Source organism: Corvus brachyrhynchos, unplaced genomic scaffold, assembly GCF_000691975.1.
Source record: "Corvus brachyrhynchos isolate BGI_N302 unplaced genomic scaffold, ASM69197v1 scaffold115, whole genome shotgun sequence".
Taxonomy (NCBI): Eukaryota; Metazoa; Chordata; class Aves; order Passeriformes; family Corvidae; genus Corvus; species Corvus brachyrhynchos.
In genome coordinates this window covers 5,721,502-5,748,528 of record NW_008239553.1, presented here as the reverse complement: position 1 = coordinate 5,748,528, position 27,027 = coordinate 5,721,502, and the positions used below count along the sequence as shown (strand labels likewise).

The following is a 27,027-nucleotide window of genomic DNA, read 5'->3' as shown; positions in this document are numbered from 1 at the left end:
AGACCTGTGGTAGGAATGAATCCTCATCCTTCAGTGATGATAACTGAAGTTATTTTCAGCAGAGCTGTTTCTCACATTACTTCCTTGCTGCTTTGCCATCAGGGGTAGCCAGCCATTCAGAGACAACGGCATCTTCTTTGGGTTTTTATGAAAGCAGCAGATGCCACCACTGGTTTTCCACCGGGACTGGAGGAAACATTCAGTAAACAGAATAGTCCTACCTAAGGCAAGTTATGTATTATATTGAGGGGTAACAGCCATTCCTTCCCTGTCTTTCATCAGCTCACACAACATGAAATGGTAAAACTGGCAAAAATTTCCGTAACGCCTTTTGTCTAGAAGCATCCCAAAGCCTTTACAGAATCAGTTTTCCCTACTGTTAAAACACAAGAATCTTTAGCATTCAGTAACACCATACAAAATTCCAGGAGAGGAAATGGAACACTAACAAAAATCAGACACTCAGACTAGGCAAAAGTTTACTGTTTTGGAGAAATAAACCTTCTGAACAACCCAAGAGAGTTGTCCTATCCATGTGCTTCAAAATGGCTCTTGAGACATCCATTTCGGAAACAAAACCATATTCAAGCTTCACAGGCTATGCTTACTTAAACTGCCAGAAAACTATTTCATACTTTGTCTTTCTTGATGAACCAGCCAGGAAAATATGTCAAAATAGACAACCATTTGCTAACAATCAGTCATTCAATTAAGGATGATATGCAGATACTCTGTACGTAAAGTAAAAAGACACTGTCCTTGCCCTGAATAAATTACAATATAAGCATAGAAATAAAGCAATGCTGGTGGAAACAGAGGATGAACAACTAAGATATTTAAATACAGCAAAAACATAATGGGTACCAAACTATCCCTTAAATTTAGAGGGACTACCACAAAATAAAGACATTATAAATACAGGTTTACCTGCACAGGGCTCTATTTGATCATTACTCTTGTGGATTGTTTCTTAAAACTGAACATTAGAAATTGAAAAGAGATGATGAAGATGTAAAAATGATTGACACAAACTACAAGATGGATTGGCATTACTGAAAAAAGAAGGGGAAAAAAGGAGATAAAGACATTTGAGCAAGGAAGAAATAGCCTATGCAGCATGACAGGCCCAAGAAATCACCTCAGGACCACAGAGCTAGTAAAAGTAAAGGAAACAGTATTTCATATCCAAGTAGGTTAGCAGGCATATCTTTTCATGTGTTTGAACTCATCTGTTTATTCTGTTTCCGAGGCAGTGTCTTTAGAACTTAAGTATTTGCCACCTGAAAGGGTTTTTTTTAGCAGTCACTTAAATTTTGCTATGACTAAACTGGCTATTATAGAAGTATTAGTGTGCCATGCTACTCCAATTCAGCTAGGTCAAATTCTTGCTGCAAATCTAAAGGATGAAAAATATTTAGGAAAAAACCCCACCTGCAATATTTGAAATAGAGCTGTAGGAGATGTCTGCATTGGGAAATTGGAGTGATTCCAAAAGGCTCAAAAAATATCCTTCTGCTACTTGATAGTTATTAAAACTTTTTTTTTTTTTTTTTAAAAGGCATCAGTAACGTGCTGACTACTAGCAAAACATCACTGTGATAGTCTATGGAAATCAGCATCTTCTTCAGGGGGTGTGTCTCGGATTACACCGCGCTCTGTGCTCATGGTGCTGAAGTTTAAAGCTCTGCTGCCATCTGCAGGGGTCTGTCCTTCACGTCCCTGCAAACTGTGAGTGTTCTCTGGAAACTTCCCCATCAGAACCACACTGCCATCGGCATGTCAGACTCCGTCATCACTGCTCTTTTGCTTATACCGCCCTCACTTGGACCCAAAAAGGCCAGATAAATTCAAGGTTAAGCTAAAAAGAAGTCAAAGATAAATTGGGTCTATACTTAACAACTTATTACCTTTTTTTAGATTATGTCATTTCTGTGAGCTTATTTCTACTATGGCAAAATATGCCATTAACCAATTATGAAAAGTCTGCAAACCTGATAAAAAAAATTAATTTATTTGAACTTCTGCACCATAAAGAGAGGTGTGATTGCTTCCTAACATGGGACAATCCCGCTCATGGCCAGATGACCATCTTCAACAAGTGTCAGTCCAAAGTTTTCTTCAGACCCCCCCTCTTGCTATATTAGCATACTTTAAAAAGCCCTTCATATCTGACACAACACTGTCCAGTTTCAACTCTTACTAAGCTTTGGCTTTTTATTTCTTCTCCCTGCATATACAAACCACAGTGCTGAACTACATATTCTACAGATTTATTGCTGGAAAGAAAACTAAAGAGTTCAAATATAAAGAAGAGGATGATTTTCAGATTTGATCCCTCTACACGTCAGTTCTAAGAGCAAAATAAATGAGGTAGAGTGAGCACACTCCTGTGTTTACAGAGACTAAGCAAATTCCTGCCTTTCTTTTCACCCGAAAGTTCTGGCTCCTGAGGTACCTTCTTACCTAGCCTGAACGCATTGGAGACAAATAGGTTTATTGCTGATTCCATCAAAGTTCTGACTTACCTTTGGCATCTAACAGATTGATTTGTTTCTAATTTGGAGAGTTCATTTTCAGGTCATTTTCTGATTCCTCTTGATTATTTTTGGCAGGGTTCTTTGTAGTACATTCAGCATGAGATCACTTTGGTAACAGAAATAATTAAATATTTAGGATAGACAGCCAAGATTTTTCTTCATGTGAACTAAAGATAAGGCTAAGTAATCCTCACCTTCAAATTTGTTTTGTTTGGAAACTGCTTTGCTTCTTAAAATGATTGATTTCATGAACAGCAGTGACAGCAGCTTGTGGCTGACAAATGTCAGTTTTGAAAATATTTGAGATTAAAAGGAGTTAGAAACTAGCACTGACATTTTATTTCCAGATTGGTTTTTTTAATACAATCATTAGACACTGCAGCCTTGAACCTGCTGTCAAAAAAAAGAGAGACTGGAATCATAGTAAATCTCATCATGTTTCCACTGTATTGGTAACATGGGCTACAGAGCTCCCAAGTGACTGACATAAGTCTGAAAGTGTCCTTGTTCGGCTCTGAAGCCCTCAACCTTAAGAATGCATGAGTTTCTCCATAAACTGTTACCTGGTACCATAGTTAAAAGTGAGCATGTGCTCTGACATGTCATCTCCACAGCCTGCAGCTCCCTCAGGAATATCCATCTGCTCTGGTGTGGTCTGTCTTCCATGGACAGCAGTGCCTATTCTTCTCTGCTGTGGAGCATCTCCTCTGATTTTTGAGTCCCCTGCCTTGTTCCTCACTCTTTTTGATTCCTTCTCCTCTTTCCATTCAACATTTTATACTCTTTCTAAAATACATTTCCACAGAGGTGCCACCAGCTTGGCTCCTGGGCTCAGCTGTGTCCTAGTGAGGGTCTGCAGTGCAGCTCTCTCCAGCTGGCTGTGTCCATTGTGGGGTGGCCCCTGACCTCTTCCCACAGGGGCCACCCCTGCAGCCTCTCTCTGCCCTGCTACAAAACCTTGCCACCCATTTACAGTATAAAGTGACTTCATAAATTACACAAAATTAACTTCCACTCATATACTTTTTGTTCCTCGTCCCTTCTGTCTAGGGATGGACTAAGGTTATGCAGTGGAGGAATGACTGCAAGTGAGGTGTTGTGTGACACTTGCTAGAGAAAATGACAAGCAGATAGTGCTAGAAATAGGCTGAAGAAAAAGACAGTCTTATGATTTGTGCAGTTGTCATAAATGGGTCGTTTAGGTTGTTCAAAGAATCACCAGCAAACGTGGCAGCAAAAGCAGGTTTAATATTAAAGTGAAAGCACAACAGGGTTCGTTGGCAAGGCCCACTCTACTACTTAAAGGACGCAGAAAAAAATTGGACCGAAACCTAAAAAATCAATCTATCTAAACCTAAAATCAACCAAAAATTATCTATGCAGAGGCTGGGCATGGAAAAGGGTAAGGACAGAAATGCTGAAGGATAAAAGGAACAAGGGGACCCTCCCAGTGAGTCATAAGTTTGAGGGTAGACCTGCTTGTTAAACTTAGACCTGAACTTGACCAGCAGCTTAAGCCTAAAGGTTTTAACAGCACTTCAACTTAATAGCACTCAACAGAGAGCTCAATTTAAACAACTTAGCAAAATATTCCTAGAAAATTTTCTATAGCACAAGAGTAAGTCACTTACAGATCTAAAGTACTAAAGAAGCTCTGAATGCAACATTCACAGTCCATTTGCTACAGCATATTCTCACCTGCACACAGACACAGACCTACAGGAGTATGTATAAGGTATATCCCTGTGAAAATTCCCCTCGAATTCAGCCAAATACTCACATCAGATGCCTCTGCACCTTCTTCAAGGCCACAGGGTTGAGCCACTGGGAGTGGGGGTTTCAGCCCAGGCTCCGTCATGGGCACTCAATGGCAGCACTTTAACTATAGCAAATTTGAGAGCTAGCTGGCCCTAAGTGTTGTCCCGCTGAGGAGAAGATTGCTGGTTGCAGCCCCCTGCAGTCCAGGAGTGCACAAAGGGTCTCACTCTCAGGACCACTGCTTATAGGGTCCCATGAGAAATGGGTTTAGTCATAGTAATTTTCCATCCTGACCACAGGTCAGGTGGGTAATGTTCTTTGAAGATTTGAGAACAAAAATGGTATTCTATGTGGGTTGTTATTCAGGCAAGAAAAATAAGTTTCCAAGGCTGTTTGTTAAGAAACAGCTGCTCTTTAGCCAGCTCCCAAGTTCCTGGGAGCAGATGATGTTTCTGATAAGCTCCAGAAGAGCTGAGCACAGGTGCTGCTCATCAAGGCCAAGGCATAACGAGCTTTTCTGAGATCATGGTGTGGCCTGAGGAGAAGGGTGGGGTGCATTGCACCACCACAGCAGTAAAACTGCACTCTGGAGAAAGAGATTTAATCCCAATCTTTGCCATAAAATTACTAAACAGTACTTAGCAGTTATTTAAAACAACAACCAAGTTCTCTAAGGCAGGGAGATATTTTTCCTCCTACACAGTGACTCACAGCGAACAAATTAACTGAATAAATACACAATCAAATCTTTAGCCACAGAGGTGGGTACCTAGAACAAGCCAGGTATTCTTGGTATGACAGGAGATAATGAGGAGCATGGCATAATCCTGAAAGGATCTACACAAAGTGAGCTCAGACAATTGTCAGCTGAGGTCTACCTGGAGTTTTAAGCACAGATTGAAAATGCACACACTGCTGAGCTGGCCCCTCCACAGCTCTGCAGCACACTGCATCAAAGCTGACAGACTCCATAGACCTGAGGTGGCTCTTCACAAGCTCTGAACTAGTGTCTGCATCCTCAACATCATTAATTTGTGACCCAGATGAATCATCCATACATCATTAACAACTGCACATCCAAGGAAGTCCAGTTTGTTCCCATATCCAGGTCCCTTTCTCCAGAACCTTCATTTTTCTATGCTCTCTCTGCTGCACAAAATCCACATACACACACCCCTCCATGCCCTAACTTGAGGCCAAATTTTCTACTACTATATATAAATTGGCAACTAAAAGCTACTTGTTCAACCTTGTGCACACCTTCTCTCAGACAAGACTGTGAATTTAAAGTTCAGGATTAGGTAGCTCACTCTTGCTGTGGAGAATTTGCTTAAGGTTTCCATTATGTTCTTTAAAAGCTGTAACACAATTAAAGCATTCTCCATTTTGCAAGTCAGCAGCCAGGACATCTTCAAAATGTTAAATGATTTGTTTAAATTAAAGCACTTGTTCTATGCTCGAGTTTAATGCTTTATACCAAAATCAGTATCAGTACAATGCAAGTCAGGTCAGAGAATTTAAACAACTGGAGAATCTTAGTTCTGCTTTTCAAGACTTCAGACTATTTAGTAATCACTTTCTTCTAAGGAGGAAATAGTATGTTTAGTATCTATATAATCTACACTAGCACCAAGGAAAAACAGATCACTCTCCAATCTCTGCAACTGGAACAAGCCCTGTCTATTTCAAGCAGGAATAGCTTGCTTGAGGATGTTAGGAGGATTTCCCAAATTTTCAATTACTGAAATAATATCACATATTGCCTCCTAAAGTACGGTGTTATTTACATTACTTTCAAATGCAAATGACAATGCCTCTTCCCGAAAATTGGTTCCAGATCTGAAATCACTTACCACTTTCCAGTCAACAAAAACAAGCATGCTTTTCTGTAAATCTAGTTGTTTGTTCATTCAAATCTAGCTCTGGGTTAATGAGTTCAGGACAGTTTCCCACACACAGATACTAACATTCAGATACTCATACCTGATAAAAGCCGTCATTTTTCAGCAAGTTTCAAACCAATTCCACCAGCCACATTCACAGCAAAACTGCAATGAACACATGGCAGCACTCTATTTCCCCCTGCTGTCTACTTTTTTTCCACCAGGGTAGCCTTGCTTCATGTCACCATGTGCTAACCAGCTTAACCTGCTGGACATGTAGGATGTCCATTATTTTTCTACATGCCAAGATTACTGTACATGTGCTGCAGTAAATTCATAAAGAAACTCAATTTGTACCAGTTTTTGTGTGGCAGACGTGGTGCCTCAGCAACAGTCATGTCTGCTTTTCCCTCTACAGCTGCTTTGCTGACTCACCTGCTTGTGGGTAGAGCAGCTTCATTTGGCTGTGCAGCACCAGTGCACACATATATATATATATAGCCTTTACTTCTCCTTCCGTGGAGCACTGAACTATGCAACTTCCAGAGGATGAAATATGGGAGGAGGGTTTGCATGTGCTGCTTTGGGCCCAGGAGGCAGAATTAGAGTACAGCAAGTGAATGTGTGCAAACTGTCAAGTCAATAACCTATGAAGAAATTTTTGGTTTTGTTTCACTTCCAGAAGCTGATGTTCTATACTTTTCTCCATAAATAAGCAAAACTCCTATGAATTCTTTAAAGATCAGGCCATGTCAAGCACCAATAACTGTATAAGATGTTATTTGAAAAAGAGTTACTGGCAGTAAAACACTGTAAAATAACCTACATGAATTTTAGTAAAAATGTTGAGATTTTAAGCTGTAAGTTGTGAAAATAAGAGCTGTCTTAAGCTTTTTTAAATACTACTTTTTTTGGAGCAGCTTTTTAAAATTACGTCAGTCACTAAAAGGGAAGACACAGCTCTGCCAGATGGATCAGTATTCTACACACAAAACCACAAGAACCATGAAAATTATACAATACAAATGCAAAACAGTAAGTAGCATGTGTATGCTATTTTAATTTTCACTTTTCTTTGAGGTTTCTTCCACCTTTCACTGTTTGTATTACTTCTGCTACTTTAGAACTGCAGTAAAGAACTGCAGTTCTGTACACTGCTTCTTGTAAGCTCAATAATTCTTTTCTTGACTTAATAATCTGTTTAATCAATGGAGACATTATCAAAACAAAAAAACAACAAAAAAAACCCCAAAACAAAACAATCCATTGAATCAACTGCAGAACTTTTTTCAGAATACACTGAACTGAAAAAAAAAATAGCATATTTACGAGGTTAAATATAACTAATTAAATACCTCCTTATTTTTCAGTTACGTTCATTTGTAAATTTGACCTATTAGGTATATTGCCTTTATTCATCAGATGGCATTTACAAATTCCAATAGCATAACCATTAATATGATACATTCCAATACAGCTGTCAGCTTCTCTCTCTCTGACCTCACCTTCTCTCTCATGTAAAAGGTGATGAAAATACCTGGAATATCTTCTCATCCCCTAAGAAATGTAAGAACTGCCCTCCTAAACAGCAAACTAAACCGCCCAGTGACATCAGTATTTGGATGGGATTGCTCTGGACAGCAAAACCTAGGAAACTGTTGGAGTTCTCATTCCTGTCTTTGTGGGTGTTGCACATAGAGAAACAAAAAAGCAGAAGTATGATATGGATAAAAAAGAAATGAACTTGCAAAAAGGAAATCACAAGAGTGCAACAACAACAACAACAAACTCAAATACTGCAAGGTGCAATTTTGGGGAATTAATTCTTAAAAATAGTGAAGTATACTGAATTGTGGAGTGCAAAACCAGATTTGAGCTGGTGCTGGAGAACACTAACCTGGGGCCAATGTTGGACCAGCTGTGGTAAAAACAGGTATATCCAGTGCTGAATAAATGAGTCACAGATGTAGGGAATGTACTGGATTTATCTGTAGAACCAGGAGAATCAGTTCTTGCATGTCAGTTCTTCATATGCTATTGTTCTAACTTCCTTACGATACTCCTATAAGACCATGAGGCTGAGGGATTTCGACAAATACCTCAGGAGAAGTTGTGTGTAAATGATTGTTACGGAGTGGCTCATAATGAAAATCCTAACCCTCAAAACTGGCAGCAAAAATTTCTGCCATATCATTCTGTAAATACAGTTAATACTTTCTTAAAAGGGCTATGGAGATCCTCACCAAAAAACCCCTTCTCTCCCTGAGTTTAATTTTCTGTGGTGGCTTACATATTTACTATTCTGGGTACAGATGGCAGACCTATGATGAATTTTAGAATTCAGTCAATATTGCAGTATTCTGCCCTTTAAATCTGGCTGTTGTGTGAGACAATTCTCAGAGGCTAACCTTTAAGACTAAGAGAAAAAGAAATGCTCCCTGGAGAAAATGGGTATTGGATAGTGTCTCTTCAGTTTTGTCCAAGTGGAGATTGAGATAGCTGCTCTTCCTCCAAGAATTGATCCATTTCAGATATTGTAGAATCTCTGCAGTAAGATAGGTTCTGTCTCTGGAAAAAGCAGGTGGATCTCATCAATAAAAACCAGTGTATTTCTACATGTTCAGAAGAAGAATACACAACTTTTGTACTTACAGAAAATGTTACAGAGAGAATTTGCTCCCACTGTCATGGAATAAATAATAAGCCAATTAAAAGAAGTGAAATTACGTATTGTGGGGAGCTTGGCAAAATGCCCAGCTCTGCTGGATAGATGTGAGATTCATAAACATCTCTTTCATCAAACCAATATTATCCCCCCAAAATGACAAGAAGAGGCAGCTCATATGTCAATTGAGACGTCAGAAGAAGAGATTTTGATCAAGGATTAAAAAACCCATTAATCTACTCTACAACAGTGCTGATACTCTCTGATGTTTTTGCTGCCAAAATCCCAAAGTGAAGTAATCAATAACTAAATCAAGTAATCAATCTCTCCAAATCATATTATATGGGAAGAAAACTTATTTTCAGTTACTGGACACTACAACAGTCTAGAAGATGAAGTGAAGGGAAAAGGCTGTACTCAACTGAAACTGCTGAAACTGGAGGGGAAATCTAGGTCAGCAAAATTCAATTACAAGAGCTGTGTAAGCAATTGAAAAAAACACACTAATATTCATTAGAGGAAAAAAAGACTTACTTTAACTTTCAAAAATAAATTTAAATTTGAAAGCTTAAATAGTCACAAAATATATGTGTGAATGTGATTATTCACACTTTAAATTCTAAATGGGAAATGTGTGGGTAAGCTGCACAAGTGACAATTACAATGCAGAAACCATACTACTTAGGCACTGAATTAATGCTGTAATTTGAACCATGGGTATCCACAACAAATTGTTCATAAAATATGCACACAGGGAAAACGTTACCAAATAAATTTACAAACTCAGGCAATAAAGTTATTGTGAGGATTTTTCTGAGCATTTTGTCAACGGAAGAATGACAATAATGTACTGAATAAATTATCCTCCAGAAATAGCCTCTTATTTTGTGATTACTGAGTAGATTGGCAAGAGTAACAAAAACTTTAATGGAACTGAGTATTAACATTTCATTGTACAATTTATTTAAATGGAAGAATTTAAGGATTTTAAAATTGCTGCAACTTGCAAGTCTATCTCATTTTACATAGTTGATTTGGACATATTATTACCACTCTGGGACAGCCCTACCCTAAATACAACTCTAGGGAGAGAAGAATTGTATACCCTGTAAGGAAGGGGATGTTTTTTCTGTTTTGAAAACCACTTAAATGCTATTATCACTATTGGAATAGATTTTCTCACAGGTCAGTTGAGGTAAGATATTGTGTGAAATCTGAATGTGGGCCACCCTATCAGCAACTGGCAGAAACAGATAACAGACTTCAGACTAAAGCAAACCAATACATTTAGTTTTGCAAATATATTTACTGGCAGCTCCATTTTAATATGCAGAGCATAACTTGAAATATTTTGGGGTAATACCCCAAGATTTGGGGGGTGCATTTAAGTGGATTGTTACTTTTTTTTCATTTACATTATTTTATAAATATTTATTCTCAAACCAAACAATGCTAGGTATCCATTCCCCATCTATCTGATGCATCATGCACATATCCAACACACACAGATTCTAAAAATAAGCATTACTAGCTGTTAGTCTGTGGAACATTTTAAACTGAAGTGTTCTCCATCAGCTGAGATCTTAGTATTGCTTGGGTATAAAAAACAACTCTAGATTTCTGCTAGAAATTGCACATATTTGGCTAAAAATAATGTCTTCAGGAACCAATGCAAAGAGGAGTCTTAATCCCACTGTATCAAACATGTTGTGCTAAATCTGTAAAAATATCTTGCTAAATACCATGGAAAGAGGCAGGATCAAAACTAGAGCAGATTTAATGGGCTATTTATTTTGTTTCTAGAATAGGCCAGTGATTTTACTGCCTGTAAAAACTACAACCAGGTTCCATTCAGAAAGGAATATCTAAAACATTCTTGCACAGCTGCATTCCTATGAACAGCTGTTTCAGTTCCAAGAGATTAAAAGGATTATATTTGGGAGCATGCATTTTCTCCCTTTGGGGCATTCAACGTAGCACTCCTGTGAATGAGTCATGTAGGTTCTAAAAATATAGCTCAAGCCTAAGCTGTAACACCTTACATGAGTCAGGTTTTGGGGTCTCATACAGATTTTCCTGTTCCTGTAAGCAGCTTCTCCTTTTACTCCTCTCATGTAATATAACCCTGAGTTTGCAGCTCAAATGCAGTGTTGATTGTGGGTTTCCACAAGCCAGGCCCATCAGCTATCTAACTTAATACTTCTATTGCACAGTCCTATGTCCTCATGCCATTTTACTTTAACTGGTAGTTTACAAATGTGATAAATTACATCTAAATATATTAGGAAATCTAATTAGCAACACTCATATATTCATTTGAGGGGTGGATCTATCCAACCTAGTGAAGGCAAGATATAAGACAATGAAGAACCATTGAGATTTAGAAGCTAAGGGCTTTGAGCCAGTTTTGGACTGCTTACTGCTAAAAAAAATTACTTCCGAATCTTCATAATAAGGTGATCATGCCTCTTCCTAAAACACATAAGATCCTTAACTCCTTTCAGCTAAATCAAATAGAAAATTTTCTCCAAGTTTGCCATGTACAAGAAGAACAATGAAGTATATAACAAATAGAAGCTTAAAAGTCAACTGAAAATAATTATAAACACAGATCTCCTTGTGTGAATGCTCTCTTTGAGTTTATTTCTTTCAATTTAAATTGATTGTGCACAGACAATACAACTGAATTCAATCATTATAATCCCATAATACAATGATGTAAAAGGTAATAGCTATAGATTAAAAGCATCTGAAAAGATGTTCTAGAAGACAGCTGTGTGATGGAGGTACACATCCTGCAGATACACCAAGACAGAGGACTGGAAAGAAAAGCAAAAGATTCTGCCATCAGGTGGCTGGAGGTAAGAGTCAAAACAAGTAAGATTGATAGGGGCACAAACTGCCAGCAGGACAAGGAAGCAGCAAGATCATGGAAGAAACAGACACAGCCTATTGATGTTCATATATTAACTCTCAATACAGGTGGAACACTCAGTTATCATAAAAAAATTACTCCTACTGTACAATTACTGCCTAAAACATGGCCCCACAGCTCTGGTCTGCAATTCAGATGGAGGCCTGAGAAAGATAGAAACCATTATCATGAATCAAACAGCTACCTAAGCATCCTCCTACGATTTACACGTTTTCATTGTGCAGACTCATGAACAGTTCCATGTTTATGAGTCTCTGTGGTACTTGCTGTCTGGTTACCTTGGGACCTACTGCAGAACCATCCTAAGCTTGTCCTAAACCACTGGCTACAAAAAGAACAGCAACATTCCCAACACCATTTTATTTCCGGCTCTCAGATCCCTGAGTGCACTGAGACCTTAATTGCCCTGATCAGCCTCACCTAGGAACTCCTTCCAAGCCTTCCACTTATGGGCCTGGGAGCCTCACTGCAGCTCAGACCCACACCTTCAGTCTTTGGTTAAGCTATATGGGAGGTGAGCCCCTCTCCAGGGCTGTCACAGCTGTCCCTCTGCTTGGCCATGAACCCTATTCATCCTGGCCTGTGGACTGATTCCACAGTTTGACCTCGCATCTGCCTTGTGTGAACTTCCCTGGTGATCACTGGGCTGTATCTGCCTATTCCTTCTCATACTGGCTTTACTATTTTCCTGAAAGAGATATAAAACAGGCAAATTCAGGCAACATCTATTTTGCCCATTAATGCCTATAAAGTGCTTTATTTTCATTTCTATTGTCTGGTCTCTCACCCTTATATATATCACTTCATTTAAAATGACAAGCACTCATTGAACCTGTAGAATAATACTACTGTTTAATGAAAAGTATGTGATTGAATGTGCTTTTGAGTTGTAACTATTTTCCTAGATTCTCCTGGTCAAGAATGATACCAGTTACTTTGAAGCTTGAATGAGATTCGGAATAGTTGTTATGAATGACTGTATGTGCTACAACTGAAGGGGAAAAGGGAAGGTTGTGGTTGCTGATATTTTATGTTTATTTTTAACAATTCAAAGTAGTCAAAAAGGCAGACTAAAAGTTACTACCTTTCTATAAAGCAAAAAAAAGTTATCCCTCATATAATTGCCCAAGTCTGCATGGTGCCTATTGAAGAAGAATTCAGACCATGAGGGGGAAGCACACTGAAACAAGCATGGGAATTACAGCCTTCTGCTTTCTCATGCAAAAGCCTCACATGTTCAAACAACCTATTTGTCATTGCTGAAAGGATACACCTTTTTTTCTGCTATGGTAATGGGAAAAAGGAATGGCACACTCAGTAGCTGCAAACTTGCTGGCATGTGAGTGCAGGATTTTCCACTGACAAGTCCTCTGTGCTGCTGCTGAATGGGGTATAGACCCTGTGGTCATGCCATAAACACTGCATTCCTCCATGATCCTCCTGGCTGCTGTGTCATGGGAATTATGTCCTTTGTTATCAATACAGGCTGTTCTTGTAACCCTTGTTTGGCTGCTTCTTCCAGTGATTTCTTGCACGTGCACATTTCCATCCCCACAGCATTCCTGGAAATTTTTGTATTTCATTCCACAGAGACTGGCCTGGCTGGATTGCTATGGATGTAGTTTGGGGGAAGAGATGGTGTCCTAAAAGAGATGTTCTGCTGCATCCCTGGGAGGCTTTGCATGCGTGAAGTTTTCCACATTCCCAAAGTGGTTTTGGTTCAGAAGTCTCAGCTTTACACCTCTTGGGTAGCACCCAGAAATATAAACCTGCAGGGAGCCTCACAATGTGCCTGGTACTCTGTTCTGCCACCATATCCTCCAGACTAGGACTGCCTGAGGGAGATGCCCACTACCGCAGCAGAAGAGGTTGAGCACGTCTGCACATGGGTCCAGGACAATTCCCGTTGTGATGTGGGATGCTGCTCTCCCTGCTGAAGTATTCCCTTTCTCAGCAGGCGTTTTCTTCAGCAAGATGGTGTCTCTGAAGATGACAGTGCTGCATTTCCTGATGTTTCTTCTGGACATAGTCAAGGATGAGGAAGAGGATGAAGGCATAACTGTATATTTGTGTGTGTTTGAAGTGAACTGGGCCCATTCAGCAGTAGCCTTGTGAAACCATCCCCAGGCTGACACTCAGGTAGTGCTGCAGCCCTGTCTGTGGGGTAGTGCATGTCCCTAGAGCTGGACAGAGACCCCCACCTGCATGAGGGAAATGTTACACTTTGCTGTAGGGCAGTAAGTAGAGATGTGATCCCTCTGAACAGGGTGGCTTCTACACTCAGGTTGAAATTGGGGTGAGGGGCATTTATGATGACAGCAAGGGGATGTTAAAGTCCTCACGATAGAAATGGTTTCCAGACACAGGCAGGCTGCCTGGCACTGCTGTCCCTGTACACTCCAGCTCATGGCCAGACACTCAGGCAGAATCAGTGGCTGTCCTGGGCTGCTCACCACATCCTGAGCTGCTGGTACCTCCAGAGAGTTGTCCTGGGGCAACTGAGTGGTCACACCCTTGGGCTGAACCTTGGCTCTGTCGCTGTGACCAGCTTTAGCCCTGTCCTGTGCAGTAAGAATCAGACCAACTCCACATACACCTGGACTTTGCCTCTTGGTAGGGAAGTGGCTCCTCTTCCAGTGGAATTAAAAGGAGAAACTGCTGGCTCTTAATGTCGACTGGGTCTAATTTTTTCCTGGCACAGATTGCATGGTTTCACTACAAAGAAAACCTAACTATTGTAGCAATTTTAACAATACACAAATGATCACACTTTTATTAATTTCTCAGCCATTGCCAACAACATTTCAGAACTCCTACTGAAATCATTATTCCTCCTTCAAGGGCAAGTAAATCACCTGAGACTGCCTTTTCATCATCGTGCGGAACACCTTAATCACACCTGAAATTCCTCTCAATAAACAGTGCTAGGACGTTAGTCCTCACCCATTGGCTTTGCAGTAGTATTTCCTCCATTTTGTTTTGTAGGGGCTTAGGAATCAAAACTGGCAAAAAACTTTTTCTAGAACTGCATTTTTTCAAAAACTACTTTTTTTCTAAAACTGCATTTTTAACAGCATTTTAGAAGGACTACTCCTTTTGTGATAGCAACACTTGATTGCTCAGAGTAACTCAAACAACACATCAGAAGCTGAACCCGTCTTGCAATGTCTGATGAACTGAAGAAATGCCTCTTCTAAAGCAGACTCAAGGTTGCTGTGTTCAGAGGCATTTGCACAGCCACTGTGGATAAGGAAGCAATTTTCAATGGAATTAGAATTTCTCTCAAGAGCTGACTGATTCTTCATCAAATAGTATAAACACAGACAGGCCTTTGAGCAAATTCTTTCAGATGAAGTGTTTTTGGTGCCTCCTTTAACAAAATAAAAGAAATAAATAATTTTTCATTTTCCATGTAAATGTTACTCTGAGATTCAAATTAATTTCCCATTGTTCTTTTCTAGAAATGTATTTTTGTGAAAAAAATCAGTTTCTAATGTTACAGGGTAAGAACAGGAAAAATATTTCCTTTTTTCAGACTTAAAAATACAAGTATTAAATACCCAGGTTAGTCATGTATTTAACTATCTGTCTATGCTACAGATTAAAATAGCAACCTATTTTGTTCTCAAATCTCTTACAGGCTTGTCTTGGTCAAGAGCATATAATTTTAAAAGTGTGATTGCAGGCAAGGCTATAAAATGAACACTCCAGGAGTTGTGACACTCTTGCAGCTCTCTTATGAGATCAGAAGAGAAGAGCTTAGCTACTTTCCTGACAAAAAAATTCTTCTCTGAACACGTGCATGAACTCTGGTGCCACTATCTGGTCCTGTGATAGGCTTAGTCATCTCTGTGGAACCAAAAATGGCTTGTGGCTAAACAAGCACCCTTAGCTGTCCCCTGCTGAGGGGTTTCCAGCCACTGGGAGCTGGCAGAAGGGGGGTTTACCCCTCGCATGCCGACACAAAGAAGCCTGGAGGTCAATGCCGAAACCCCTCTGGAAGGCGGCACTCAGTGCCCAGCACACAATGAAAACGGGGCTGAGCTCCTCACCCAAAGGGGCTGTATCTTCCTGTCGCTGTTAAACAGGCACGCAGGCCAAGGCAAAGAAGAAAGAGAGGGGACTCTCCGTATGTGTTCCACATAGGTTTACTCCCGCAAAATGACAGGGACAAAGAGACCCATTGGTAGGAGAGTCCAGGGGTCTTATAGTGGGTACAGAATAGGTGGGGAAAGGGATCTCAGCCAATGGGATAGAGACAGGTAGGCGGGGTTGACAGGAAGGGAACCAATGGGAACAACACATACGGGACTCTCCGGGAAGGATCCAATGGGGTGTCGAGGAACAAGGAACTTTCTAGAACTGATACATATTAAAGCTGGGAAATGAATATACATGACTTCATGCATAAAACACAGAGGAGAAAACATTAACCTATCAGGGGAAAACATGCAAATATCAGAACAAAGGAATCATGTGTTCTCGAAGTTACATGCCAAACGTGGGTTGCTGACCACCACGGCTGGTTGTCTGTGTTCTCCTCAGGAGACAGAGCAGCTGGAGCCACTTGCACTGCCAGACCCTGCCTGCCAGAACTGTACAGGGAAAGCTGCAATAGGAAGTACTAGTTCTTTCCTGGAAGCAGATTTGTCTCGTCCACCTTTCTTGTGATTTAAGGCTGTAATGGAAGTCATTTTTGGAAGTGGAAATGTTAGGCTGGGGTACGAGTCTGTCCAAGACCTTTTCGTGCTCAAGACTGTGAAGACCATAAAATGATTTTTTAAAGTTTGGAGTTGTTCAGCCAAATAAGTAAAACCCATGATTATGTCAGTGGTATATTTAAGAGACAACCCTATGGCTGAATGAAGGGGGCTAAGGAGTCAGACCACGTTGACAGTGTGTTTGGCTGGAAGTGACTACTGGAAAAGAGAAATGGAAACTTGTTTTTTTAAATGAAGCTTTTTATTCAATTGTTTAATAATAACTTAACTGTGCAGACAAAAGGAGGGACACACCAGATGTCTAGAATTTTTACATTTGTATGGCTTGGGGAATAAACTTTTTCAGGAAGATGAAAACTTTGATTCTTAATAGAATTAAATTTCATACTGATCCAAGCCAGGATAGGAACAAAGCAGGAAACACATAATTGCAATATTCACAGAATAGGTTCTTCTTCATTAAGTCAGTTGTGGATGCTTGATCTTCTTTGGCTCCTCACTGTAAATGAAATGAGAGAATACTTAGCTTTCAGAGGTCTCTGAACAAACCATAGCATCTCTAAATATGTACATGCTAAATCACGTTTTATCTGGCAGCTAAGATTGCTTTATATTTGTGGACACATCAAAGTGGGATGGGGAGTTTTTTACTTTTCTTTCCTTCCATAGCAACAGTGGACAGAAATAGACACTACAAAGACACAATGCAAAATTGCTGGTTTGGTTTGGGTGTACAGTGAAGTTCGTGCATTTCAGTGGGTTCGTGCAAACTCTGTGTGCTTGTTCTTGTTCCATGGCAAATACAAGGCTGCATGGCACAGCTGAGCTTCCTTTCACACCAACACAAGCTGCACCATTGCTGTAGGCTACACTCACATACAGGCATGCCTTTATTCCAGCTGGTACACACTATCTCTCAAACCTGTGGTCACTTAATTGTTTTGTTGTGGCCTTAGCTCTTAATTAAGTGGGACTGAAGAAAATGTGTTCTAGCTGGATAGGTTCCAGGAATCCTGACCATGGAAATGCTGCCTCTCTTCTTGCCGTGGGGCTGGGTGACCTTGCCCACCATAGATCTGTCTCGCCCTCTGAACTGTGTGATTAAAAACTGCATCTTTTCCAGAGAAATGATATACTGAAATGCTGCATTACAATTTATTCTGTTTCTACTGTGCTAGTAACACTAGCAGTATCTTTAAATTGATTACCCTTTATTGGCATGTGCTTTGGACTGGCACATATCTGAGAGGGAAGGTGAACTGTGAATCACCTGGCTAACACCAGTTTTCCTGAGTGTGGCCCCATCTGCATAAATGAATAAATGTTGTCAGTGTAGAGCTGACCCATTATGTCAAAAGCAAGGAAGGAAGTGATGACCCTCGTGGAGAGCAACTCTTCAGTGTTTCTCCTGAGTGAATAGGAAGGTTGATTTGACACAGACTATTTCCCTTGCCATTCTCCTTGTTCTCAGACTTACCAGCAGTAAAGGTGGCTTGGAAACCAGAAGCTGTATGGGCACCATCTGTGATGAACTCTACGAGCATAAGATTACTAGAAGCAACTATGTCATTGGGTATCTTTGATCCACAGGTCTTGTCCATTAGAACTGGAGAAGACTTGCTGGATCCATCATAAACTTTAACATAGTCACCCTGACAGCCTCTAGTTTTCTGCAGCTGAAAGGCTTGAAAGTGCAGGGAAACCTGGAAGGAAAAAGAAAATCAGCTTTTAATATATAAGTATACTTCTTTCAGGGAATGTCCCTTCAAACAGACAGAATCTAAACTGTAGCCAAGCATGGACTAACAGACTGGAACTGCTTACCCAGCTTTGCCTCTCTTCCCCTGAGGTTGCAGGATTCAGATCTAATCACTGAATGCTCCCATGCTCAGGGTGCTTTGTCATGATTTTGCAAACCTCAAGCCCAACATATGGCAGTTTTTCAAAATCACAACTCTGCATTGTCTTTGCCTATACCTGGCTTAAGCACTTGAGAAGTAGAGACTAGTCTGAAATTTCTCTCATGGAGAAGATCCCATCTGGCAACTGCTGTACAGACAAAGCACAAGATGCTTAACACAGAAAGAAGTTCAGCCATATTTCAAGATCACTATTAACCTGATTACCTTTCTGGATCGGGTTCGGAGGAGCCAGACACAGTTGGTATTATCTGAATAATTCTTTGGGTGGTTGGCAGATGTCAGTGACCCAGAAGGTCCATCAAGAATAGTGCTACAGCGACCTGGGGAAAAAATGGTTGCTTCAGCATCAGGATTGCAGAAGCTTTCAGTCATTCACAACTACAATCTCTTCAGAATGGACTGATCTCTGTTTTCTGATCTGTCAGCATTCATTTCAGAGTACTGGTACATCTTGACTAATATGAGGAATCATGTTGTCCTAATTTTCACATAATGCATCAAAGAGGAAAGTAAAGTAGTGCTTTGAAAAGTGTGACTTTTATTGATTACATCTGCCATTTAGCAAGAGATCTCTTTCTCCACCTCTATAAAGAGTGTGAGAGGTTTCAGTTCACTGCAGTTGGTGCCACTGTTTTCCACTGAGAAGGGAAAGTTAAGCGATGTCAGAAGAGTCAAGCACAAATATGATGCCTCTGCAATGCTTAAATTCTAAGCTTAGGAGGAGCACTTGCGGTGCAAGAGGTAATACTTTATTCATCAGTTTTTTTCTCTTTGATTGAATAAATTTCTGTGATTGTATACAAAAATTTCTTCTAGCAGAGGTTAAATATAAAGAGTTTAAACATACAAACTTAGAGTTAAACATGCAAACTTAGAATGACAAACTTATGAAAACTGAACAAGGCAACATGAAACTGTTCTAGTTCAAAGGAGCATACAACTGTTTTGGTTTGGCTCAGGTCTTAAATATCAGCTGCCATGAGGAATGGTGATGTCTGGCTCTTTTGGGATTTATAATTGTCTGCTAAACTGCAAGAAACCAAATAATTCCATTGACGTTTACAATGTGGCAAGCAGTTAGTCCAGTTGCACAGCAGCCACTTATGTTAGTAGCAAATGTGCCTGATTTAATTTAGAGGCCATTTCCATTTTCTCACTAACCACAAAGTGCCTCCAGCTTCACCTTTGCATTTCCTCCCAGAGTAACCCTGGTGAGTACCAGGAATTTATGAGAACAGTCTCACAGTCTGATGAAAAACTGCTGTCTCTGCAACGTGCCCAAATCTGAGTTGAAGATAGTGGGGTGCCTTTGAGATACTTACTGCAGTTGTAAAGTTTGTTGATTTTGGCCACATCCAAGTTGCTCATCCCCTGTCTCTGTCCAATATGTACTGATCCATCAGGAATGGGTACAATAGTTGCTTTCCCAGTGGTATTGGTGAATGTGTATCTGTAAAAACCCATGAGAAATTATGTTCTCTAAGCACCATAACTTCTTTCAGGATTCAATGGCATGCTTTGGAGGGAGAACAAGAACTGTACATAAGCTGTTGCTGTGACTAATAGTGCTCTTTAAATAGGTCACATTGAGATGTCCAGCAGTAAGCAGAGTCAATGTCCAGATGCCCTTTGATCCCAAGCCCAGCAGTGAAGTGGTCCCTAATAGGAAGCTAAGGGATAGTGAGTGTATCCCAGTCCTAGGGAGCAGCTTGTCTGAACTGACTCATGGTGCTTTTCTCAGAAGGTGAACGGGGGAAACCGGTAGTTAGGAAAGAGTTATGATAGAAACTAATTCTAATGTAAGATTTGAGTTCTGAAAATAGTAATGCCATGCTGCTACTTACGGGCCATAGTGCATTACTGAGGAGTAGTCATAGGGAAGACCCAGGTTATTGGAGTTTTCGAATTTCTTGAAGTCTGGTCTGTCAGCTGTAATATATGATATTGTACTTAGAGTATGCTTCCTACCTACTCCCTTCAGGGAAGAAAGGAGAATTGGGAGCAGTAGGACGTGTCTACACCACTTCCTACATTGAGGAGTTCAAAGTACTTACCAGGACTGATGTACTCCCACATGATCTTTACATGTTTATCTCTGTCACTTCGAGAGTGTTCATGCAAAAAGCCCAGAGCATGCTCGAGTTCATGCTGAATTACTCCTTTCCACATGCAGCCTCCTTTCATCACAGAGACAGTCTGTCCACCTCCTACTCTCCCATAATTGGACCAGCAGCTGAGAGAGGCATTGAACAACAACAGAAGACTTATGGAATTTTTATTGGTAGGCAGGCAAAGAGGCAGAGCAGAGAATCTTGCTTCACACCTCTTGTGGGAATGGAAGGATTCGTCATTCTCCACTATGATAGTCAGAGTGTACAGAGGCAAAAGTGACCATGGCTTATAAAAGAATGAAGAGTGTGATCATTGCTAAATCTTTCTGGAAGACTTTCATTAGCACAGAGGCTCCTGAATTCTGACTTTACCATTACTTTAACTCCCTTGAAATAACTTTTTTTTTTCAAAATGCTAAACACTCTATCAGAGATGGAGCTAGGATGAATAACACTTTCAAGCTAACAAATGTTGAACAATTTTCTCATAGGCTCTAATTCTGAGCTTGATGGGCAACAGTGTGATTCAAAGAACTGTTTATTTCATAAGTTAAAATCAGTTTACTTGTGTAAATAGGACCTAGAGTAATCAATGTATGTTGTGCTCAAGTATGCATTATACCACACAGAAAATGTGAGTTTAGATATTCTTTCCACCTTAATGGTGCTTTTCCATGATTTGCATTACAGTGAGCTCCTGATGTACCTGATAAGCCCTTGCACTAATAAGGTATCCAAGGAGGATACCTTGGTGCTGTGATAAAACAAAAGCCTCTCTGAGGTCACACAGAATCAGTGTAGGAAAGGATTGAAAAACAGTGTAGAAATAACTTGTTAATTTATCATTCAACTCACCCATCAGCAGATCTAATACTGAGGTAGTCACGTTCTGCCTTGCGCTTCACAAAATTAATACAAGTAAGTGCTTCAAACTCTGCCATGGCATCATGAATCCCTTTTACATGACTCTCCTCTGGGGAAGAAAGGGTTAATTTAACATTAGCCTAGGTTCTTTCTTGTTTTTTTGCTCAGTACTGAATTTTGTTTAAGATTTTAACAACCTGGCATGAGATCCCCTTTATCCAGGTATTTGTCCAAATGTATTCAGGTGCCTCTTTTTTCAACTTAATTATAGTGGTGATTTTTGATGTATCTCCTTATTAGACACTTCGAGACAACTATAGGAAGCTGTTTTGCTGATGAAAAGCAGACCATTGAAGCCCCACTGTAATAGGCATAACCCTTATAAAGGCAGGTATTCTGACAGACACCATTAGAGGGAATGGTTATTGTAGTCTCCAAGAGACCAGTCCCAAAACATTATGGATGCAAAACTTCCCAATTAAATTTGATCTTTTTCTGGTTCAGGTAACTTAAAATTTATCTGTGCTTGCACAGCACAAGTAAAACCTTAGAATTGATTTATTCAACTGTTTGTGTGCTCACTAGATGTAAGTTTCTCTCTGAAGTGTATTGGATAAAATCCATTTTAAAAAAATTTTGAAATTTAAACCCACCATAAGTAGGATCCAACACATAGGGAATACGAACAATCCCATCACTGGACTGGGGCCAGTTGCAATGGCGACAGTTGATGGCACTGCGACTCCTTCGGGGAACTATGTCACCTTCCTGCAGGAACTGAGAGCTGTCTGGGGAGAGAGAAAGGGTGGAAACATCTGAACCATAGATTGCTGGACACTTGCTAAGCACACTTGGAAAAACAAGCAGTCACAAGAGTAAGAATGATGTTTTACTTTGGTACTATTTAAACATCCATCATGTGACACTGAATGAATGGCATCAAATATCTCCCCAGGAAGGTGCTGGGAAAAAGCAAGAGGTGCCAATAAGGAAACCCAAGAAGGTGGGCAAACCACAAAGAAGAGTGTTGTCAGGAGAAAACTGTAGGAATATTTGGTGTCTCTTTGTAAAAACTACTTCAAGTAAAGCTACTTGAATGTGTCTCTTTGTAAAGACTACTTCAAGTAAAGCTACTTGAATGACTCTTGGAGGAGAAAATGTGAGAAAGACAAGCTGATAGATCAGGGAATGTTTGGAAGGATGAGGGAAGAGGAAGTCTTGAGCAGGGAGCATGGAACTGACTGCAGTTTATCTAGGAGTCTGTACTGCAAAGCCATATGATGACTGAATGCAAGCGATGGATGCTTCATTCAAGAAAAAGGCAGTTAAATAACAAAGCATCCAAATAGCCACATTTTCTCTTTATGTCCAAAGAATGACAAAGATATTGAAAACTAAAGCTGAAGACACTGTCTGAATAGTTTTCAGTTGCCTCCACACCTTCAGTACTGACAGAATAGTTTTGAGATGCTATCAGGCAGACCACACAATAATCCCAGTGGTATCTCTTACACGGTGGTGCCTAAGATGGGAAAACCATTTGCACAGATTGCGGTAAGACACTGTACCTCCCACATCGCCCCCAAAGAGCAACAAAGACAGGCCCCTTATAGACAGGGATTTGGTGGCATTACCTTTGTTAACTTTCAGAATTTTGTCAAAAATATCTTCGTCCTCCTCATCAGTCTCTGTAGGCAAAGGAGATTCTATGCAGAAATACAAGAGTATCACTTTCTCATTCCCAGGGAAAATATGAGTCCTGATTTTTAATCTGATGATGCAGGATTTTTCCAGTGATGCACGTAAAACGTACAGAGCCTATTTAGGGACTGGAGGGATGTTCACTCATGTAGGTGTTTGTTCAGTGACACAATCTTGAGAACCTCCCAGCTGTGGTTATTTTGGCATTAATCTAGTCCCAAGAGCCATTCTCCTTCAATTATTCCATTGTCTCCCCTTTTTTTTTCCCTAGCCATCATAGTTTAAGTCTCAGATGGCAGAGTTTCACTTCCCTATGCACAACTCTCACTCAAATCCCCAACATAAGATACCAGAAGCAAAAATGGACGGAGAGCAGTCCTGCTACTTCTTACTGGACATGATGACCTCTTGAAAAACCCTCGAAACCAATGAAACTGGTATTCCTGTTCCATTGGTCAGACTGATGTCCCCAGCTAAGCCCAGCATCAGTGACTCCTAGGCCTAGCAAGCAAAACCAGCCAACTCTGCGTATTTTGCAACAAGTCTTGACATCAATAAAAAGCAGAAACACAGGACCTCTGTACTTCTTCGAACCTTTGGAAGTGACTTAATTCAGGACATTACTTAAGCAGAGCTATTTTTAGCAAAAGTACCAGCTGAGGCCAAGGCCAAGCAATTAGCAAAAACCAAGAGACTTTGCTTTGCATGAAACACTGTGGTGAGTGCATTCATTTAAAATTCCTCATAAAGGTTAATTTGTGTTAAGCATGTGCTGTTTTCTGGAGTAACTGAGTAGATAACAATTAGTATATCCTCTCAAATGCATACTTGCAGATGGAGTAATACATACCATATATATCCTCTTGTGTAGTAACCTGCAAGAACAATACATTAGTATTATCTCACAATTTATAATATAACATTAAATTAAATAATATAACAAATAAATTATCAACAGCATCCAGGCTACCACTAGAAGTATCTTTCACCAATGCAGCTTTTATCTACTTTGCCATGTGTAAAGAAGTACCATGGGGTGGTAGATGTTCTTCTTTGGTACCTTGGCAAATAGGGATATCATAAAGGGAAATGCAATCTGAAGTGTGGAATAAGTTTCAGATACACTCTGAGGCGCTGTTGAGTGAAGAAGACTGTGCTGCACAGATGTGGCTACAGGTGGAGTACAAGAGTCCTGACCTTACTTTCCACAATGATGAACCCACAGTGATCAGAAGAGCTGAATTAGCTTTCCTTACCTCAGTAGGTTCTGTTGCTGCAAAAAAAAAAAAAAGAGAGACAAGCAAAAGGGACAAATTAGATTCTGAATGCAACTTCACAGTGTTCAGTAGGATGGATCTCCTCAGCTGTGGGAATGCCTTTGGCAGATCCCTTTGCATGGAGGGGAATGGAGCGCACTAGCTGATGCACAGGCAGAGAAATTAAAAAGATACTTAGTCAAACAGCTATGAAAATTCCTAGTAGATTGTGCTGAGAGACAGAATCCTGGTCATTTACCATCTAAGAATCAGCAAAGCATTTTATCAGCTTCAGTGTGGAAAAAGAAACACAAAAGAAACCAGTGACAAAAAAATGCTTTGTCCCCAGACTTCTCTGCAACAGGTGCAGGCTAACCAGCTCAACAATATCCTCTGGTTTCACAGTGTCAAAGAATAAAGTTATAACATGGGGTGGAGGCTATAATTTAGCATGAGGAAAATAATCTCAGCTTCAGTATGTAACTGACAGCAGCTTGGTATCGTTCTGGGTCCTAAGGTGCCTTTCTACTGTGATGCCCTCTGATTTTTACCAAATATCGGATTCTAGACACAAACCAGATGTGAAAATCTGACCTGATGTATAAATTTCTATCTTCACTGTTATAATATCAAAAAACTTTAAAAATTGGAAGGACCTCCAGAGGTCATCAGTTTGTCTGCTTTCCCTAAGGCAGAAAGAGTTTTATCTAAATTATTCCTGCCCATAGTTTGTTTGACCTGTTCTTAAGTATGATGGATATGTTGCAAGCCTATCTGGCAATCTCTTCCAGTTTCCTAATAATTGCAGTCTTCCTTGTCAAGGTATGAAACAATTTTGTTTTTCCTATTCAACACTGAAACAGAGAACACTCATGTAAACAGTTATTATTTCCAAGCCCACCTATGCCCCAATTTTTGACCATATTCTTTTTCAATAAAATATATGCCAAGCTCTATCACACCTTGCAGCACCTTTCCCTTTTCATAGTTATTGCTCAAACACAGACTCTATCTAGCACCTGCAACAGAATTGCTTTTATTGAGCCAAAAATATTTCAGTCTGTGTTTTCAGACTGTTACTTCAGTTATATGGCAGTGGAAGTCCACTGTAATGATGGTGGTTTATTACAGAAAAGTTCAGTCAGTTCCCACCAGCTGCATCAGAGAGATCCATGGCATCTAAACACATTCTGCAGGGAGGCACATTTTTGAGATGGGTTGACCAGATTCAGAATTTATGCACCCAAGAGGCACTAGATTAATTGAGTAGTCAAAGTCAGTGGAAATTAGGCTCCAGATTCCTAGGCACATAAAGCCTGCAACTTCTTTTTAAAACCGAAATGAGACACCAGAGAAGGCATCTGCCATCTCCTTGATGAAATGAACATCTGGTGTGACAGGGCTTTCAAAATTATACAGCTCATTTTTCCCTTCACTGTAGATGCTGAAGGATGTCTCAAAAGGCACAAAAAGCAGTACCAATGATAAATTAAAACTCATTGTATGCATTTGTCCCAATAAACCTGCAACTTTGAGTCTGAGTACCTCGAACTTGAGCAACCATGCCCCTTGGTCCCTTCTAAATTTACTGAGCAGTAATTTTACAACATCCCTTTTTTCCATGCCATAAATGACATTTCAATAGAAGAATTTGTCAATTTTCTTTTGTCACTTGCTTTGACTATGTCAAGCAAATTTTTCCAAGGTGTCATCTTCTTACACACATCACACCCAGCCTGTTAGTTTCCTGCTGTAAAGTCTGCCTACAGTTTTCTTTCCATTGACCTCTGAAGATCTGCAATTTTCTCCTCACATTTTGCAAGTTAACAAAAGCTGTTCAGCTGAGCCTGTTCCAAAGCAGAACAAAGCAAAGCTTTCTTTGATGCCTGACATCCCTTTCTCTTACAGCTGCAATGAGGTAGGCAAGGAGGCAAATGATTAGCAGTCTTATTATAACATTCAACTTAATGAAAAGGTATCAAGATGTCTAATTAAAATTTTATTTTCAAGTCTGTGAAAGCACATCTGAATTAACCTAATAAACCATACCCCAAAAGTCTGTGTAAAGCACATCTTTGTGAAAACACATCTGCACTCAGCTCAATAACAAGTTATGAAACATAGCCTTTTTCAAAAGGCCTGTGTCAGTGCTTTCATATGCTCTAAAAACAAGTAAAAACCATCTATGTAATAAACAGTCAAGAAATAACAGTTGTTTTTAAAATACAGTATAAATCCTACTTACTTGCTGTGCTGTTTTCATAGTTCTCCTGCAAAACCAACAGGTAAAAGGCATTATTCTTCCATAGCTAACAAATGCAGCAACAATAGCATCAAAATAAGGATGAAAGGAGGAACTAAATTATTAGATTGCCCTTATTTATTATTATATTACTAATATATTCTTGCACGAAATTTATCAAAGTGGGCCTTCACAGCTTCAGTCCCAGAAGAACAGATCAGCTAGAAGATGGAGCACAGCTGTATGGAGCTGCTCTCACCTGGATAGGGAAGCCCAGAGTAGCGTGAAGCAGAAATGCAGCGAAGACCAGGAACCTCTTGAGATCCATTGTGCAGTGGGGACAGACCACCAGTGCGAGTCCTCACCTCTGCCCGCCCAGGAGCGCTGCCGCTAGATATACCAGCAGAGCCTGCTCTGCCTGGCCTGAGAAAT

At 40.1% G+C, this 27,027-nt stretch overlaps 1 protein-coding gene and 1 long non-coding RNA gene across 2 annotated transcripts in view; one reads left to right on the top strand and one right to left on the bottom strand.

Annotated features, from left to right (window-relative positions):
- The first annotated feature begins 1,564 nt into the window (after positions 1 to 1,564).
- On the top strand, positions 1,565 to 15,182 carry LOC108448592. Its single transcript, XR_001864547.1, has 2 exons — positions 1,565 to 1,728; positions 13,369 to 15,182. It is a non-coding gene; the product is annotated as an uncharacterized LOC108448592 (long non-coding RNA).
- Positions 15,183 to 16,721: 1,539 nt separating this feature from the next.
- Positions 16,722 to 27,027, bottom strand: part of LOC103620725 (astacin-like metalloendopeptidase) — a 10,331-nt gene continuing 25 nt past the window's right edge. Inside the window, exons 1-13 of the mRNA XM_008639402.2 lie at positions 26,855 to 27,027; positions 26,599 to 26,623; positions 24,354 to 24,370; positions 23,948 to 23,972; positions 23,031 to 23,102; positions 22,050 to 22,184; positions 21,388 to 21,505; positions 20,476 to 20,654; positions 20,266 to 20,350; positions 19,744 to 19,871; positions 18,626 to 18,741; positions 17,977 to 18,202; positions 16,722 to 16,998 (exon numbers count right to left, since the gene is read on the bottom strand). The exon at positions 26,855 to 27,027 is cut by the window's right edge and continues 25 nt beyond it. Coding sequence (XP_008637624.1) covers positions 16,964 to 16,998; positions 17,977 to 18,202; positions 18,626 to 18,741; positions 19,744 to 19,871; positions 20,266 to 20,350; positions 20,476 to 20,654; positions 21,388 to 21,505; positions 22,050 to 22,184; positions 23,031 to 23,102; positions 23,948 to 23,972; positions 24,354 to 24,370; positions 26,599 to 26,623; positions 26,855 to 26,923 — 1,230 coding nt within the window. The 5' untranslated portion in view covers positions 26,924 to 27,027 and the 3' untranslated portion in view covers positions 16,722 to 16,963. The remainder of the gene's footprint in view (positions 16,999 to 17,976; positions 18,203 to 18,625; positions 18,742 to 19,743; positions 19,872 to 20,265; positions 20,351 to 20,475; positions 20,655 to 21,387; positions 21,506 to 22,049; positions 22,185 to 23,030; positions 23,103 to 23,947; positions 23,973 to 24,353; positions 24,371 to 26,598; positions 26,624 to 26,854) is intronic.